The 18,461-nt window shown below is 39.9% G+C and overlaps 1 protein-coding gene across 1 annotated transcript in view; it reads right to left on the reverse strand.

Moving 5' to 3' along the window:
* Positions 1-3,860: 3,860 nt before the first annotated feature.
* The window catches only part of LOC146330248 (ras and Rab interactor 2-like), a 47,420-nt gene continuing 32,819 nt past the window's right edge, over positions 3,861-18,461 (reverse strand). The window contains exons 8-13 of the mRNA XM_084715771.1: positions 14,323-15,738; positions 9,705-9,787; positions 8,469-8,694; positions 8,194-8,325; positions 4,576-4,739; positions 3,861-4,209 (exon numbers count right to left, since the gene is read on the reverse strand). Coding sequence (XP_084571897.1) covers positions 3,883-4,209; positions 4,576-4,739; positions 8,194-8,325; positions 8,469-8,694; positions 9,705-9,787; positions 14,323-15,738 — 2,348 coding nt within the window. The 3' untranslated portion in view covers positions 3,861-3,882. The remainder of the gene's footprint in view (positions 4,210-4,575; positions 4,740-8,193; positions 8,326-8,468; positions 8,695-9,704; positions 9,788-14,322; positions 15,739-18,461) is intronic.

Raw genomic sequence — 18,461 nt, forward strand, 5'->3', positions numbered from 1 at the left:
GTCGTTGGCCCGTTCAGGTGGGTTGAGCGTGGCTGTGGTCAGTGAGGAAGACGTTGTGGGTGTTCCTAAAGTCACAGACTTTCACACTGTTTGTCTTTGTGCTGCCCCCGTGTGGTCGGGTCTGTCCGTGACATCTGATAACAGATGGGGGGGGGGGGAACGTGACTTTTACCCTGGTTATCTACTTTTATCACGGCAGCCACATTGATATGAAATGGCAAGATAAACATTGAGTTACCGATGATACTAATTAAGGTTCCATTTAGTAAAACAGAGCATTTCCACTGAGCAAACATACAGAAATCAGCATCCTGACCTGAATAAAATGGGCCCTAAATCAGTATCATTTGTAACACCTGCGTTTATTCTACTATTACATGTCAAAATGGCCACTGTGAAAAAGGTCTATGACAGGTTACAGAATAAAATATAGGATTAAATAGTTTGACCATCATACATGACACATATTTATATTAATCAATTAAAAAAACAACAATTCACCATATTCACACAGTGGCCATTTTCATCATGGCATCATGCTCAGGGTGGGAAGCTCAAATGTTGTTCTGCAGTGATCCAGATTTTTAGGCAACGGCTAATGTAAGCATTCAAAGAAATCCTAGCCAACTTTAGTAACATCATTAGTTAACAACCCAAAACACACACTGCTGAAGTGTTTGTAACTTTGCGTTGGATGTAATCAAATGTATAAAATGTATGTGTACGAAACATTACACAGAAATTTGTGTTCCAGTGATAACATTTATGAGGTCAGGTGAAGAGACAGACAACATCGACTGCAATTTTTCAAAAAGAAAAGAAATTCTGGTGACACCACGCAATTCAGAGGTGCTGCTCTGAGTTAAGAGTAGTTTTTCCACACTCATCTCAAGGTATTTATACTGCCAAATAAGATCTAACATAGCCAGTCTTTGCCAAAGTTAGTAGGCTGAAGGATTGTTGATCATAGTACTGTGTAGATCGACTGATAATAAAATCATGATATCGTCCCTTCATTTTAAACACCACCCAAGATTAACATTATGTTGATTTTCAAGTGAATCTTCTCCCATAAAGGTCATTATTTTACGATCTCTACAGGTAGAATCATATCATTTGCACACTGTGGTGTGTGAGGTCTGTTTTTCCCTTTTTTCCAAGTCAAGACAAGACCTCTTCACATATTTTATACTCTTCATGCATGCAAAGTATCCCAACAAGGTGGAAGTATGACAGCGGGGCTACCAGCATCAGATAAGATGCATAAGACTGACTGACAGGACTAAGACCTCCACTCTATTAGTGGATCATCAAAGCATTCCTGAAATCCAGACCTGTCATTAAATCACAACACAGACTCTTCCCCTCCAAAATGTCAGAAAACCTTCTGGTGATATGTATCGCACCATTTTATGTGTAGTATGTTGTACACTATGTTTGGTGTTATGCATTAGCACATATTAAGACAGTTTTGAGAAAACTACCTTAAATATTACTCCTGGTCAGATGTACAACACATGCTCAAACATAATGAAAGCAGCATCTAATAATAGAGGTGTGTCCAATTTGTGATTTGAAAATACTTTACCAGGTCTTGTTCATCTGAGACACCCTTCATTAAACCCCTTGAAGCAGGTTGCGCAAATCATTTCAAATCAGATTAACTTCTATTGTGACTCTAAATTGCCCATAGGTGTGAATGTGAGTGTGAGTGGTTGTCTATGTGTCAGCCCTGCGATGAACTGGCGACTTGTCCAGGGTGAACCCCGCCTCTCGCCCAATGACAGCTGGGATAGGCTCCAGCAGCCCCTGACCCTTACGGAATAAGTGGTTACAGAAAATGAATGAATGCATGAATGAATGAATTAACTTCTATTGTATAAAGTTTGTGGATTGAAATATGTGTATAAAAGATGTTGTATGTGAATTTCATCGTATAAATCCAGTAAAATGCTCCATTGTTCTTGTGCCGTCAGTGTAATAATGTGCCACAGTGAAATCTGATATCAGACCCTAGAACTTCCTCTTTAAAATAATGTAGCAACATTTCCTGAAAATAATATGTTGGAGTCAGCAGCAAAGCAGCCTCTTTTGGAGATTTTTTTTGTGTATTTCCACAGTCAGCTTTGAGCTTTCCTTAACAAACAGTAGAAACAGTGTTGTTTAAAACTGATTTTTGAGAAACAACTGGCATAAACCCAAGTCCACTATTGAGTCCAGTACAGAAATATTAAATCAGAATACAAATCTTTGTCACTTTAGTGATGAAATAAGAAACATTTGAATATAAAAATATTTCTACACAGACATATAAGCTACAATTGTCCAGCAATTGTAGAAAATAAACATAAGAGCAATAAAAAAAAAAAATCATAACTCTTACAATAGTTCATTTGACCACTTAAATCAATGTTTTAGCATTAAGTTTTTTATCTGGGTCATTTTGATAAAAGCTGACTAATCACTGGATGACAGCTGAAATCTTTCAGTAGCAAACAGTATGTTCAATTCCTTTAGAAGGCACCTGGGATAACAGCAGTTAAGGCAAATGTTAGTTATGTAGAATTAAATTTTAAACCATATGACCTCTGCTTTAAAGGACCAGTGTGTAGGATTTAGCGGCATCTAGTGGTGAACTTGCAGATTGCAAACACCTCACCTTGCCCGCCCATTCCAAGTGTGTAGGAGAACCTGTGGTGTCTGTTCTGGGCTACTGTAGAAACATGGCGGTTCAACATGGCAGCCTCTGTGAAAGAGGACACGCACCATCTGGAGATAAAAAGAGCTCATTCTAAGCTAACAAAAATAAGGTTCTTATTTTCAGATTATTACACACCAGTTAAAACATACTTATAAACAGTAGTGGAGAAAGTATTCAGATCCTTAACTTAAATAAAAGTACTGCACTGTAAAAAATAATCTGTTACAAGTAAAAGCCCTGTACTGAAAATGTTACTGATAAATGTAAAGGTACTCAATGCAGAAAAATGTCCCCTGCGACTGACTCAATCTTCACATTTGAAAAGCTGGAACCTTGATATGTTTTTAGATGAAAAATGACTTAACATGATTATCAAAATAGTTACCAAGTGTTTTAGCTGTATAAACTGTTTAAGTTATATAAAAACTTCATATTCTAAAAATTCCTCATATGTTTTGTGTGTAAAAAATATTAATTTGAAACAGTCCTAAAGCTGTCCGACAAATGCAGAGTAAGAAGTACAATATTTTCCTCTGAGATGTGGAGTAGAAGTAATAAATGGCAGAAAAATGGAAAGACTCAAGTAAAGTACAAGTACCTCAAAACTGCACTTAAGTAGACTACTAGAGTAAATGCACTTGTTTACATTCCACCACTGCTTATGAATATTATATTCCATTTCTGCCATAATCTGCCTATAGATCCCCCTAAATCTTTGACACTGGACCTTTAAGGATGTTATACATGTCCAACAATCTGAAGAAGTTCTCACCTCCACTTCACATACTAAAAATCCCACAAATCAGCCTCCATACACAATCCAACTACTTCAGTTCAGCAGGGCCAAAAGGACTCGACATGGTTGAACTGTTGTTAACTTGAACTAAAGTAGCAACAAATTTATCATTCTTTGCCTTTTGACCCAAATCTGAACCACAGTCTTGAGGTGTCTGAAACACCAACACTTCCCAGAGTCCATTCTACTCCCTCGTGGTTCCTCATGACAATAAATTACCTCATGGCATCATATGGCATGGCATCATGACATCTTACATCTGCATCGATATGCCAATATACATCATTCAAACATCCTCAAATCTATCTACAAAACAAACATCTACAGGCACCCTACACAACTGTAGTTAAGGATCACGTGCGGCAAACTTTTACTTTCTCTTCCCCTATTCAACTTGAAGGCAGTTTCCATTGTGCATGATGGCAGGGATGCAGAGGTTAAGGTCTGGCACCCTCCTGTACAGAAAGTGGAAGATCTGTGTACGGGGCCGACTGTGGAGCTCGGCTTTGATTCGTTGAGGGTGTGTGTCTGGAGCGAGCTGCTGGCTCGTGTCCTCAGTGATTAGAAACAGTGCGTAGTTCTCGGGGTCGGGGATCTTGAACTTGTAAGCGCAGAGCGAGCAGACCTCCTCTGTGGTTGTGTAAGGATGGACGAGCAGGGTTTTGGCCGTGCAGCCTGTGTCCATTTCTTGCAGGGCTACACGGAGATAATTCTACAGAGAGGAACAAAAAATTATGTGTTAATGTTTGGCACTACATGCAGAAATCATCATTACTGATGAGTCAAACAGGCAGGCAGAAAAAAACATGCAGCTGTGGCCATAGTAATACACAACATGCAGTTGTTAAATGTTCCACTAGAGGGAGCTTTCTACTAAAATACGAAATCACAGATCCAGATCCACATGCTGTGATGTTAGTAGAAACTGTGGATATCCCTCTTCACTGACGAGGGCCAGAACACAGCATGTTTCATGCACCGTTCCAATGCTGAACGTGAAGTTTGGATGTATTTGGAATTGGTACAACTTAGACTCACTGCCTGGACGTTCAAGGTGGGTTCAGGTCAGGCGTGATACCTGAAAGTCGTCCACAGTCGGCGCTGAACGCTGGGCGGTGCGCCGGCGGTGCCACTGGTGCAGAGTGTTCCTGGCCTCGGAGCTCAGCACCCGGGCTGCCTGCTCCTCCTGAAAGTTCTTGATGAGGGACATGGCTCCGTACGCGCTGGTCAGGTAGTAGCCCCCTGAGGGGTGGTAGAAAGGTGGGAGAGATGTTCGAATATGAATGGAGAAAAAGAAACCAAACAGGGTTAGTTATCTAGAAATGAAACCAGCTGACACTACATGGTCTTGTGTAAAAGGTCATCCAGAGGGGTCAAACACTTCCTCATTTGTAATAAAGGTTCATAAGAAAAAGAATTGGTGATTTTTCAAAGAATACACATCACATTCAAGCTATTCTACAATGAGCTTACGTGCCAGACAGGTTGACGCTGATAGGAAAATATTTCATTCTGGGAGGGTCCAACCCCCTTTTCCTTCTGAACCCGTTCCAGCCCATTCATATCAAACACCGACTGGAATTTCCTTCTAATGTCGTAAGGACTTTCCTTCCTATGCCTATATTTGTCAAGAACTCTCGCTAAACCCTCCTGCAAAGTGAACATCAGCTGAGATAGTCCTGGTAACAGGCCTGTGTTAGAACGAGTGTAGAAAATTAAGTGAAAATCACAGCATCATAGAAAGGACTCCCTTATATAAACACAGTGGCTGGATACAACAGAAGAAATATTTGTAATGGAGAAAGTAACTCATATTTTAAGAATACAAAAATCTCAATGTGAACAAAAATGGAAAAAATGAACCATTTAGAGATCCCAACAAAATGACACCAATAACGAAAATGTAAAGTAGATAGATGCAAAGCTGTGAGACTGAGACTGTAAACTTAAGATATATTAACTCCAACTGTAAAAATATCAACAATGAAAATGACTTTGAAATTTCTTTTTACAAACATTTATTTCAACAGCATGTAATAATACTGTGATGATTGAAATGTCTTCTTATCAGTCTGGATGTTGACTGTGCTGTGTATCTATATATATTTCAACATATGTATGTAATACTTATGCATACAAAGAAAATCACACAAGTCAAAATTAGACTCTCAGATATAAAACATAAAATAGTGCAGAGGTTAAATATAGATATAGTGTACAGTGTATAGGGATTAGGAACAGTCCAGAGAGCTTTTAGGTTGAATTCTGACTCATATTTGTGATTTAGCAGCATAGTCAGTGTAGTTTGTGTGTAAGTGCTCAGTAAATTCTCTACAGAAATGAAAGTGTTTGAAAACTTCTCTTCACTTGTTCATTAGACCTCAAATATTGAAAAAAAAAATATATGTACAAAATTAAAACAAGTACAGGGAACTTTTTCTTTTTTGTTGATTTTGGAGCCCCCTGTGGACAAAAGGAGTAGTGTTTTCACCACCATAACCACAAAATCTAGGTCAAAAATTAATTTATATGAATAAAAATCTTCTCCTGCTTCTTTTTAACTGGCTTACATACTGCTCGATGTAACTTTTGCCTGGGAAAATGTAAACTAAGGGCTGTTTCATTTGATTTCAAGGAGAATCGAACCTGGTGGCCAACATTAAGAACACCTACATAGAAAAAGCCAATCTTCCTGAAGATGATCTTATTTGCTTATGCAGGTCATACAGACGCATCAGTATTAAATTAAGACCATTTCATAATTAGTTAAAGACTTTAAACTCATCTTTCTGGCTTCACCTTTAAAAAATTAATTGCACAACAATCTGTTAACGCAACACCTTGTCATCTTGTAAAGTTGATACAGTGAACATGTTAGCAAACAGTGGCTAGTTGTTTGTGTCCACTTGATAAATCTGAGTCCAACATTATTCCCCTTTTACAGAGTGTTTTCACCTCCATCAGCTTCTCGCTCTTTAGCATCTAAATGCTCCGCTATGTTCACCAGCTACTCGATGATGTCTGTCTGTTGTCTGGTGCTGAGCAGGTAGCGTGCAGGTCGCAAAAGTAAAACCATGAGTTAAAAGACTCGTAGAGTTGAGGGGAACCACAGAGTTTGGTTAGAATTATCTGCAGGTCAGGGTATCACAACAAATTGTGCTTTTGACATTATGCCTACACATATTAATCTCACCCACTATTTAGATAAAAATATTGACTTAAGCAGCATTAGAAGCAGCAGGAGGCACGTGCTGTATGGTCCACCCATGTATTTAAACATTAATCAGTCTTGATTACTACATCAAACTGTACTCTGATGGTGAAGAGTTCTAGTACGTAACCCCCCGCCCTCAATCTCTAATGATGTCAACCACTTCCAACCGTTCAGCCGGAGCTGTGTCTTCTGCTGACAAACAGTAAAGTGCTTCCTCCTGGACAGACCCTCTGTTGACCAGGTTATACAACAGGCTGAAACACACATTTAATCTCACACCACACTGTTATCTGACCAGACCTCATGAAGGAAATATCCAACATTAGATAACCTGAAGTGGAGGCAAACGTCTTTTGAAAATTCAAACAGCTCAGGGGCTTATGCTAACTGTGTTTAATCCTCTCAACGATTGTTTTCCCTTTGTGCTTCTCACGACTCTTAAAGGAACAGTTGAACCTTTTTGGGAAATACAATTACTTGCAGTCTTTCTGAGAGTGAGATAAGAAGATAAATGTCAATTTCAAGTCAAATGTTGTGTTCACATGCATTCAGCCAGACGGTAGATGGCAAACTGAATATTATTTTAGTGGACAGTTAGAGCAGGACAGTAAAACAAGGTCAGGATTGTAGAGAATACCAGCAACGGTAACCCTCACACAAGAAGACATGGGTGATCTTGATAACAAGACACTAATCATTTAGGTGCAAAAACTGAGATTGACAAGAGATAGACCAAGTGCAGTTCTTCTTTCACTGTCCAGGTTGGAAATTTATGAATGAATGATCACATCTTTTGGAGGGAATTTAATATTAATTTTAAGTTTGCAAATGAATTTACAGCTATAGCTAATTGCTAGAATAATTACATAAAATAATAGCAATGAAAGAATTTTATTTTGGTATATTTTATTCCATTCACTAACAACATATTGTTGTGTGTGTGTTTCGTTTTGCCATCATGCCATTCTGTATGACTGTTTGTGTTTTTTCCATGCCATCCAGTAGGCTTTGTCTGTCTGCTGTCTCGTGTCGGCCTGAATACATGTAAATGCAGGAGAAGGATAAAATACAGAGCTTAAATTAGCATGTGGTTAGCCTAGCCTGGTCTGGACATTGGAAACAGATAGCCTGGCTCTATGTTTAATGTGTACACAAACAGAAAAGTAAAAATAGCAATTTGTGGTTTTAGGGGAAGCTATCTTCTACCATCTAATAAGAGTTACAGCATGTATCTCAACCCAAAATCCTTCATTGTTATTTTAAAATTGCTTTTAATGTAGTCATGAAACAAAAGCATGCAACCTGTTGTTTACTGAGATTTAGGGGTTTTGATAGTCTTTATCTTAACTTTATATAGAGCCAGGCTAATGTTTTCCCCTTACCTTAACATACAGACAGCAGAGGGCTGGTGGCCACAGTACATTGTGTGTTATAACTGTGTTATATGTGAAGAAAGTCATTAGGTGCACTAATAGGACCTACCTTCTCCTTGCAGCAGAGATGGGTCCAGCAGTTCCATCATGTACTGGATCTCTGTGTCCAGCTGAGGCATGTCACACTGAGCCACCACATATGTCAGCATGGGCAGGAAGTCATCAGCACCATACATCCTTCCTGGAAGGAAGCAGACAGAGCAGAGAGGCTGGTAGGTGTGGTAGTCACACAGGTCAGACAGAGGGAGTAACAAGGCTGTAAACTGACTAATCTGTATGGAAAACAATTCAAACTAAAGATGCAAATTAAAAAACACGAGATACCTGAGTTATCCTGCATGATGGTGTAGATGAGTTTACACACACGCAGCAGCACTGACACCTTTTTCTCAGGGGAGTACATCTTCCTCATGTTTAAGAACTTGTGGCAGATCTTCTCAATAGCCACGGGGTCGGGGGGCACAGCTCCGTCCACCCCGAGCTCATGGGGCTTTTTGGACTTAGCCAGGGCCAGGTTCTCCCTCAGCTGCTGCCAAGCTCCACTGCTCACCTGTAGACAACAACAGACAGAGTTCATGGTAAGGCTGATTTACCCAGTTTAAATTAATGGGTTATAGTATCTCTTAAATATCTCCCATGTGTTTTTTATTGTTTTTTGCTATACTTCTTTGATGTATGTTTTTCTTTTCTTTTTCTCTTTTTATTTTGTATCTTATTGCTCTTCCTACTGTCTCTATACTGTATACAATTTTCTTTAAAGTTACTACAGTGAGTTTTTAACTCACTGTAGTAACTTTTCAGTCAGTCTCAGTTTAATACCGATCTCTCCATATGATCTACATAAGCAAATGAAACTATCAGCGAGAAGACTGGCTGTTTTTATATAGTTGCTCTTAATGCCTGCCACTGCTTGGATTTTCCAAGAAGTCAAATAAAACAAGCCTGTGTTTACATTTTCCCAGCCAAAGTTACACTGAGTAGTACAACCAGTTAAAAAGTACCAGGAGGAGGTTTTTATTTAAATAATTTTACTTTTGACAACATGTTTTGTGATTATTATGGTGGAATATTTTTGGACAGGCCGCTTGCCTCTCTGTCAGTCAGAGACAATGATTAGCCTGAAGCCAGACCATATACCCAACCTATCTTTATGAGTCACCTATTGGCTGATATCTGTGTGGATGTATATGACTGGTTATCTTTTATACTTTTTTTTACCCTTTTCAATTGTATTCTGCTTCATATCTACCCTTTTTAAAAGCTAGTTGTAATGTGTTTTATCTTGACCTTGATGAAGGCCACAAACTTAATCTCATTGGTCTATCAATAAAGTTGTTCTATATACTACAGTGTGTGAGCAGTTTCTTCATATTTAAAAAAAAAAATAAATCAAGGTTGGGAAATAATATAATTCAGTTTTGTTCCACAGTGCACAATGTCTCATATTTTGAAAAAGTGATCCCTATCTAGCTAATCTTACAATATTGTGAAATACTAAATTTATAGTATTGTGAAATAAGACAGTAGAGAGACAGTTAAATGTTACAGATTCTGCTTTACCTGGAAGTCATGTAAAGCCACCTCGATTACACTTTTCAGAGGCTTCAGGACGCACTTGTGCATGGCCTTCTCCAGCACCTGGTCTGTAGAGGACAATAGTAACACACACACACACACACACACACACACACACACACAGGGCACAGATAAATGAGAAACAGACATGTTTGATTGTTAAAGCATACCAGTAGATGAAGAAATCATTGAATTCACAAGCAAACAAATGAGTCAGATTTTACAACTGAGTGAGCATCATTGCACATTGAATAAGATCAATGACGGGATACATCCCTCACTCCTTCCTTACTGGAAGACACTCCTGCACAATTTACAGCATAATAAAAAAGATCAAAGCCTAACCCAAATCATAAAATTGTCATAAACTCTAAAATGAGATTAACCTCAGTGTATATCATTTATTGATATACACTATTAGCGAGGGCCAAGGTATATTAATTACACACATTATACACTTTGTTGTATTGGCCTAAATAATCCCAAACATGCCCTTTATATTTCACTATAAACACAGTTACATGCCATTATAGTGTAGACAAATTATTTCAAAATCAAGGGCCAAGAACACAAATGTTCATAAATGTTCACATATATGTTCACAGAGAATCCGACGTAGCAGCAGCAGCCATTAAGAGTAAATAAATAGACAATATATAGAGGCATCAGTATTAAACTAGACTGTTTCATCCAGTTAAAAACTCCTTGTAGTAGCTGTAATTAATATATAAAATATTTTTTATATATATATATATATATTTTACTTTAACTTTTTACTATTAAGTGACTCAAATTAAGCAATATCTCATTAAATATGCACACAACTGTGTATCAGTAGATACACAATCGTGATGTAAGTAGATGTAAGGCCCAATAAATAAAGCCACAACTTTTTTTCTTGTTTTATTGTGATCAGTAACTAAATAGCTGGAAACTGTCAGTGGCCCTTTTGCCAACTATCTTTTTATGTTGGAAAACATGTCATATGTGCTGAAAAATGCAATTTTGACATTTTTCATTAAACTGAATATGAAAAAAAGATAGAAAATAGCCTCTGACCATTACCGGCTATTTCTTCAAGGAATCAATATGTAAAATATGCCAGCTCCACTTGTTACAAACCCAGTGATTTTTAATTTTGAGCGTAAGCAAAATGTCATTTTGAGAAAATGTTCTGCTATTGCTATGGACATTAACGAGAGAGAGAGAGAGAGAACAACAGCCAATGACAGAGCACAGCAATCAGCAAATCACTGTATGTTTGTGGTTTATGCAGAGAGAGGGATAGACAGGATGAAAGTGCATCAGGCTTGGCACAGATGGATAAAAATGGTAGCATATGAAGTTTGAGATGAGAGAGATTCCACTAAGTTAAATCCAAGCAATCCAACACTAGTAGCTGGTAGTAGCGGTATGCATTTATCTTTATCATTTATCTTTCATCTATGTCTTGAACAGTATATATAGAGTAACAACCAAGTTTGTATAGCTCACAAACTTTATAACTAACTAACCTCAAAGTTTGACATTCAAAGAACTAAAATTTAGGTTTTAACAGATAACACCGTACAATACATATTTGCTATTTAGCTGAAGGGCAGTTTTAGTGAGCCGAGTTAAAGAGTGGCAGATTTGTTGCAGTCTGACCTTGACTAATCCACCCTGGGAGCAGATCCAACATGGAGCTCAACTCTATACATAAGTATACCATTCATTCAGCTGATATGCAGTAAAAAGTTGCACTTGGACGGCCACAATAGCTCCATCTGTACCTCACCTACATACATAGGCTTCAAATAACTTCCTGCCTACCTCAATTATGTAGCCTACAGAATGTCGCATTTACACAATTGTGTCTTATTGTTCACTGGCAGCACTGACACAGCTATTCATGCACAAGCATCTCCAGCCTCCAGGCAGCATTTATGCCACGTTTATGAAATGGACTGCTACACACAGCCAAATACATGTGTTGCAACTTGCGTAAACAAGTGAGCGTGCAGATACAAGACTCCTGTTCTTGTGGAGAAATTTTTGCCTTTATGGTGAGTCATTGTGAATACACTCCACCATTCACACTACAGCACAAATCTCCACAATGTGTCTAAGAGCCAAGTGTCCAAGTGCTGTGGGTCGCTCGAGGTAAGGGTTTGGCACTTGGCAGTCCTTTATTGCTCACTGCTAAGACAAATAAATGTGAAGTCAAGAACAAGCAGAGGCCTGAGGTATTTACAGAGACTGGATAAGTCCGTCAGATCCACATGTGTACACAAGGAAGGGCACAAAGGCTATTAAGGACACAAAACTGGACACATTGTAGGCGCACACACACACATTTTCAGACTGTCGACTTCCTGATTCCCTGCAGAATGGCCCACTTCCTTTGTATATTGAGCAATGTTTGTTATTGGGCTTTATCTAGAATACAACCTGTTGAAAGGCTTCCCTTAACTGCAACAAATCTGTCTGTGATAAAAAAGTGTATTCATGCACACAACAACAAGCACATACACTAAAAACTTTAGAAAAACTCTCAAAGTGAAAGCAAAATTTAAAGCTGCAATAGGCAATATTATTTCATTATAATGTTGATTGAAATGACTCATTTTAAACATTGCATGTCACTAATAATATTTAACTGAAATGTTGCTTTAAAACATGGGTGACTCTGAGCGCCCGCTTATATTTAGTTTTTTAAAAAGCTGGACCCTGAATCAAACAACCAATCACAGTTAGCTTGAATGCACCTAGCCAATCACAGCAGCTCTGTACAAGCAAGGTTCATCCAGGTTCTACGTTTATTTATTACCTGAGTCAGACATAACTACCAGTAAAACAGACATTAGATTGCTTCGACGGTTGACAACTTTGACCTTCCACTCCAAGCCCAGCACAACCTGCACAAATGTTTGTTGCGTCATTATGTGGGTAGAGCTTAGCAGAGTGATACGAGGCAAATGTTTCGCATTGTGTATGTTCAAATTGCCTCCTGCAGGTTTAAATTTTCTGGTGTACAACCCAGATATGACAGCCTTTCCTTTTCGTTCACATCCTCCCTCTCTTTGTTCCTTTCCAGCCACAGCCATAAATTAGGGTGTGTGTTGACAGCTATACGCCCGCCCAATAATTCATCATTCTACAAGTAATATCTAAGTACTGTAGTCGTGATAAATACTCAAAAAGTTTGGACTCCAGCTCCTCTTTTACACCAAACACAAAATATTTAGTCAAACTTTAACATTTCTTTCCCAAGATGTCAGACTTTCAGTCATAACTACAGTCTTCTAAATCTTTCTGTAAACACTCACAAACATTAGCTGAACTCCACTTCTCCATTCTTTTAAACATATTATGTGGGTTTGCAGCATGACGTTAGCAAGACTGCATGCTCCTGCCCATAGGTCTGATTCTGTTTTGGTTTTCCAGAGAAAAATGTATAGCTGTAATTCTGACACACCTTGTAACATCTAAATTAATTAGTGCATATAGATTTCTCTCATGATAGTGTCTCTAAAACAGCTTAGAATTCCAGCTCAGATAAAACTATTAAACTTTACTCCAACTTCTAGTTGCCGTATAGAAAACATTTCTTCACGTTTCCCCTCTCTAAAGGGAACATTTGTGAGTGTGAGGCGCTTTATGTGCATATCTGTGGTTTGTCAACACAACCAGAATGGATCACTTCTCTGTCTCTCAACAAGGCTTTGCTGTTGTTGCTTGTTTACAATGAACAAGGGATGTGAGATGAGTGCAAAGACATAATTACATATTCATGCAAATACTTGGGTCCAGAATAATCAGAGTGGAATGAAACACCCCTTTCATAGAGCTGCTCTCAAGCCTGCAAACTTTATTTTTACAATCATGACCTCAGGGTGCACAAATTTTAGTACTAATATCACAACAATACTTTAATTTTACACCCCATTTTTCTACAAAACCCTTTTTCCACACAACTAAAGACGCAAAAGTTGTCAAAAGTCAGATGTTGTCTAAACATAAGCAGCTGCACAAGAAGTTTGCCTCAATAAATTAGTCAAAGAGACAAACCATTAGGTAGCAACTTTTGGCACTTAAAAGGTTTTGATATTCTGTGTTATGGACTCATTTCATTACATAACAAATTGAGGTTAATTGCCAAGTAGACCTGATAAAAACACAATTAAACTAAATTTCTGTCTTTCAAAATGAGCCTCAACTGCACTATGCTAATGCCAACCAACAGCAGCCAAGAATAACTCACTGGGGCACAGCACACTGGCATTTCTGTAACTCAACACCAGTAATGAGACAGACTAATATGGAAAACTTCAACTACTATGTCTGATTCCCAAGACTATGACGACCCTGGCCACTCACTGCACATTGTGAATGAATGAAGTCATTTTGAGATCTCTGTTTGGAGCAGCACTAAAGAGGTTTTACTTCTCAAATTAAAAACCGGAAGGAAAACTGAAGATACCTGAATGCAGTCTGAGATGAGATATGACTAAAACATCCCCCACATGTCCATACAAGAACGAACAGATGTGTCACAAAGTCTCTCTGTGCAAACAACAAATCTCAAAAGTATAATCAGATTCATTGACTCTGTTAGACCTACCGATCTGATCCTCAGGTATGAGTGACTCTATAGGGGGGTCCAGCTCAGAGCTCTGGCGCAGGTAAGCCTTCATCTGTGTCATAAACTGCCTGAGAGTCTGCAGAAAATCCATCCCTGACGTGTGACAGCCTCGGTTCTCCTGAACAAAGTTGATGTAGTCCTGGACCAGGGAGCCAAAGTAGGAGCTTTTGTCCCTGGACAGTTCCGCAATCCTTTTCACTGCCCTTCTCTCTGGGGTCATGAGGGAGCTGAGCATGCCACTCACCTTGCGGAAGCGTCCCTTCAGGGCCCTGGGGAGGATGAAAGAGCCACCACTCAGGCTCACACCAACCCGTCGCCGCCGTGCTTTGAAGGATGGACGGAGGCGCATTTCGAGGTCTGCCTCCAAACCGACCCCATAGTCTTCCTCCTCATCTTCTTCCACGTCCTCGTCATCGTCACTGCTGTCCTCCACTGGGTCTTGATGATTAAGGTGTCGGGACGGGCTAGGGGCCAGGCCCAGGGAGAATCCAGGAGACTGTGAATATTCCAGTGAGTCAGAGGAAGAAGTGGACATGCTCATGTCACTCAGTCGCTGGCGTCCCCTCTCATTAGGAATGGATGGACTCCCAGCGTTGTTCTCCAGTAGTACATCAGCAGGGACAGCAGGCGGAGGCTGGCAGGGTGGAAGCTTGGCACGGGACAGAGCCTTAGCAATGGTCTCATCGTCCAGGGCGATGTGGCAGCGGTGAGCTTCCAGGTCAGGCTTCTTTGGCCTCGGAGGAGGTGGGTTTGAAGGCACAGCAATTGGTGAGCTGGCAGTTTTAGAAGGGCTGCTGTGCTTGGCACCCATCGATGGTCGTGCGGGTGCCGGCCGCTTGGTGGACTGTTGTTGCTTTGCAGATGCAGCAACAGCCACTGGCATGCTCTTGGGTCTGGTGGTAGCTGCTGGAGGTCCAGGTGGAGGCGGAGCAGGGCGCCGGCGAGGCATCGAGCGCGGGGGAGGGGGGCGAGGGGGAGGAGGACGCGATTTGCCGTTCAGTTTGATCTTGTCCTCGTGTTGCTCACCACCTTGATTGCTGCTTAATGGCTTCTCAGACTCTTTCCCTGCATTCTCTAGGTTGTTATTGGACCTGACGGCATGTGAAGGTGGATGGTCCTTACAGCAGTGGTGGTGGTGATGAGTCTGAAGAAACAGTGGGTTGACGAAGCAAAGAGGACCGCTGGAGTGTCTTCTCTCCAAATTAAAGGAAGGTGGAGGAGCGTGGGACCGTAGGGTTGGTGGTGCACTGTCACAGTGAGCCCCGGAATGCCTCTGCTGTGGCCCCTCGGTCTCCCTGTTCCTGTTTGTTCGCTGGGGGCTGAGGGTACGGCTCAGAGGACGACGGGGACAGGGAGAGGAGCGACGCTGACTGCACAGGGCAGAGTCCCAGAAGCCTGTAATACACAAACAGAGAAATATTAACTAACTTTAAGTCAAACACAAACTTCTCCCTTGACAATTCAAAGTCCACAAAAAAGGCAATATCCTCAACCACCTACTGGGATCAAGAGTATCCACATCAAAAGATCAGTTAAAGAAAAGATGTAAAGGAACAAAGACAGCATTCTCAACTAGTTCTCGCCAACAGATCAGATGTTTCCTCAAGACACACACAGAAACATTAACTAACTTTAAGCCAAACACATACTTCTCCTTGGACAGTTCAAGGTCCACAGAAAGAGAATATCCTCAGACACCAACTAGGACCAAAGTTTTCTTGTTGCATGTCTTTCTGCTTGGTGGTGTCTCTCGTCTTGAAGTGTGGTGAGCTCTGCCCTGCGTCTCTTTGCTCTGAATCACTGGTTGCCGACACACAAGCAGACACACAGAGGGAGTCGCCCATGCTAATCACAGAGTGGGAGGGCACTAAACACACCACACAGCACACAGTTCCAGTCCCTCCACTCCCTCTTCCTGCTCTGTTTCCCTCTCTCACACTAAGATATTGAGCAGTATTTCCCTGGAGCTCATCTAGCTTCAGGATCATTCTCTGTCAAATTAATCCAATGCTGTCTACAAACCTTTGTTATATGATTTTCCTCTCTTCTACAGTGCAACAGCGTAGAGGACGTGTTCTTGTGTGCTTTTCCACTGAATCATCCCATTGTTTTCAGCTATTTGGCAAGCCCATTCACATGCTAAGACACTCAGCTTTAATAACTACTTGAAAAGAAAGATTCTGCTGTATCCAAATATAATTAAGTTGTTAAAACACAATGACTTAACCATACTGAAAAGACCAGGCAACAAAGCATACCACTTCAAATATCATGCAGTGACTTTAGCATAAGCCCAGTGACGACTGCTCCTGCGGGCTAAAAATGGAAACGTTAACTCCTACATTCTCAAGGCAGTAAAGGAGCAGGGCCCGGCTGATAGAGCAGTTTCATATGTCTTGTGATACCTCGGTGTCTGGGGACTGAAATCTGCCTGTGGTATTCTTACTGGTCCATGTGAGCAATGACCACCTGACGCTGTGAAGTCTGTCTGCAGAGCAACACTGCAGCAAGCTGCCCACTCAAATAGCACATATAATACTGACTGATCTCACTATAGGGTGCCATTCCCCTTTGATTTATGTCCATGTTTATATGTGATATTTGATTAAAAAGGGACATACTATAAATTCTCCCCACATTTCACTTGTGTTGTTACTCATATAACTAAGAAGCAGTGTCAAAATGAAAAAGTATGCTAATTATAATTAAAATTATGCCTGAAGGGTTCCCTGGTATATTTTCCTTTTTGCAAAGGGTGCCTGGCTGAGAAAGAAATTGAGAACCTCTGATATAAGGCATGCGTATAAAACAGGGGAAATTAGAAATAAAGGCAGGTCTCTATATAAACACTTTTCAAACAAAGACTTGGGGCTGTATTCACAAAGCTTCATAGTACTAAGAGTTGCTACTAGTGACTAAATTCTAAGAAAATTCTTAGAATTATTATGTTTTCTGTGAATTTCCCCTTTAAGTTAAGACTTCATCCTGGTGTTAAAAGTTATTCGCAAAGCATCCTAAGGTAAAAATTTATTATGAGTACAGAGTTTCTTGAGCAAAGGAGAAAATCCAATCCATAACAACAAGTTAATAAAATGCTACAGATCAGATCAGAGATCATGTTTGTGGTTGATTACAGTAAAGATGCGTTCACATCTCTTACTGAATGTAATAAGCCTCAAATATGAGACATGAAAGTGATCACAACACTAAGATATTTGGCAGCTGGAAAAATGCTGCAGTGATGACTTTGGTCTGTCGCAACCTTCATCTGCAGAGTGATCATCACACAAACAACTACAGCGCTTTCACACTCTCATACTGACACACAGTTCATTTCATTTCCATTGGACGTCCACACATAGCAGGTTAACAAAGGGCATTAGTGGACACAGGAACGCCCAGTAACCTTAGTAAAATATATGCATATTAAGTATTAAAATTACCATCGTGGTATGTAAGCAAATATAACTATCAGCACGTGAATAGGCTGCTGCGTAACTAGGCCTGTGTTTTCATTTGTTGGCTACTTTTAAAGTATAGCTTACAATTTATTCAACCGAGCTGTTCATTACATACAACAGTATTTATAATAACACCATGTTTTACAGTCAATTTTATTTCCTTTTTTTGACCAACCAATCACATTCTTTAAAAGAATTTGTCGTATCTAGCAACGGGGTCAACCATACCTCCTCACTAAGATAAAAGTTCTGTCCCTTGTTCAAAGTTACTCTGAGAAGTTTCCAAATTTACTCAAAGTTTTAGGCTAAATTAAGAGGTCTCTGAGTATTCTCTGAATATTAGTGAATATAGTCCTTAGTTGCTATTTAGGAACATGCAATATCCTGGATGTCCAGTGACAAAATTCTGACTGAGACGCTCATGATTCCAGTGAAGAACAAGAGTCTACAGCCATGCCTTTGACTGCATTACCCTTCCATTTTTACTGCAGCACAAACCAATCATCACTCTTCATGCCTAATCCTAACCAACCCAACCAACAAAGACAGCTAGTATTAGTCACAAGGCAATGGCTACAAGCATGCTAACAATCCCTAATTGGCAATAAACAAAGAGTACAACAGAGGCTGGCAGGAATGTCATTTATTTTGCAGGTA

Source organism: Lutjanus erythropterus, chromosome 3 (genome assembly GCF_056507025.1).
Source record: "Lutjanus erythropterus isolate fLutEry1 chromosome 3, fLutEry1.hap2, whole genome shotgun sequence".
NCBI classification, from domain to species: Eukaryota; Metazoa; Chordata; class Actinopteri; order Lutjaniformes; family Lutjanidae; genus Lutjanus; species Lutjanus erythropterus.